Here is a 1,227-nt window from a genome sequence, read left to right on the forward strand (position 1 = left end):
TCCCTGGATTGGGAACTCCTTGAAATCCTTCTTGCAGCATGATTCATAAGGCCACCTATGTCATGGAAGTTTTGATGGAAACTTTGAATGCCTTGGCTCCTAGACCCTTAGTATGTTATTCTACTGTTTCACTAGTTGCTTAACATACTGAGTGGGCTAAGCATGGCTAAGGAGGCCGACGAGGATTGGAGGAGGTTTATGAAGGACATGAAGTGGATTCCCCCAATTGAATACCATGTGTTCGTTTTCATCAAATGAACTATTAGACCTTGTATTCATTATCATCCCCACGTTGCCCCATCGGCCAAAAGCTACACCCTGTGCAAAAGCTTCAGTTCCAAGATGCTCATTTGATGGGTCCCGTAGCCACTGCATAACAAACTCTTTGTCCTTGCCTCTACACAGGAGATCATTTCTAGGCAACGATACAACTTCGCATGCTTTGAACAGCTCATACTGCTGCTCTTGCCTTGTGGTTTCTAAAAGATGAAGAATGTGAACTGTGAATCGATCTCCCTCGACAAAATCAGCACTGAAATCGTCAATAACCAACTGCCCGAAGACAGTAGCGACATTGCGTCGAGCATTACGTGAGCATGATGTTGGATCAACCTTTTCAACCAAATTTACACCTGCAATTTCCACACCTGCAGTAAAATCATTCACATCATCAACATTGTAGTTGTCAATTAGCTTAGTTTCTCCATCTCCATGATACGCATCAGGATCCATGATGCAGTGCAGCTTTCGGCTATTACTCAAGTAGGGCTCGGACCATTCCACCAGCTTCTCCTCCTTCTTTGGCTCCGACTTGTCCACCGATCGCCGCCCCGTCAAAAGCTCCAGAAGCACCATGCCGAAGCTGTACACATCGTTCTTAGTTGTCAGGTGACCTTTCATCACGTATTCAGGCGTGGCGTAGCCCTGTGTCCCCATCACCCGAGTGCTCACATGCGTCTCTTCACCCGAAGGCCTCATCTTAGCAAGCCCAAAGTCGGACAGCTTAGCATTGAAGTCAGAGTCGAGAAGGATGTTGGATGTCTTGAAGTCGCGATAAATGATGGGCTTCTCCGCGCCGCAAAGGAAAGCAAGCCCTCTTGCTGCTTCCGTCGCAATCTTCATCCTTGTTCCCCATGACAGTACTGCCACTGATATTGATCTCTTATAGAGATGGTTCTCCAGACTGCCACGTGGCATGAATTCGTAGACCAGAATTCTCTCTTCATC

At 46.9% G+C, this 1,227-nt stretch overlaps 1 protein-coding gene across 1 annotated transcript; it reads right to left on the reverse strand.

Moving 5' to 3' along the window:
• Nucleotides 1-83: 83 nt before the first annotated feature.
• LOC110106373 (serine/threonine-protein kinase CDG1-like) lies at nt 84-1,197 on the reverse strand. The gene has a single exon (XM_020836253.2). It carries the CDS (start codon nt 1,195-1,197, stop codon nt 157-159), a length of 1,041 nt encoding a protein of 346 aa, XP_020691912.1. The 3' UTR covers nt 84-156.
• Between the last annotated feature and the right edge of the window lie 30 nt (nt 1,198-1,227).

This window comes from Dendrobium catenatum, unplaced genomic scaffold (assembly GCF_001605985.2).
Source record: "Dendrobium catenatum unplaced genomic scaffold, ASM160598v2 original_scaffold_51849, whole genome shotgun sequence".
Classification (NCBI taxonomy): domain Eukaryota; kingdom Viridiplantae; phylum Streptophyta; class Magnoliopsida; order Asparagales; family Orchidaceae; genus Dendrobium; species Dendrobium catenatum.

What these genes read in the sequence shown, in the direction of transcription:
- LOC110106373 (XM_020836253.2), bottom strand. Translation starts at nt 1,197, where the DNA reads ATGCCACGTGGCAGTCTGGAGAACCATCTCTATAAGAGATCAATATCA.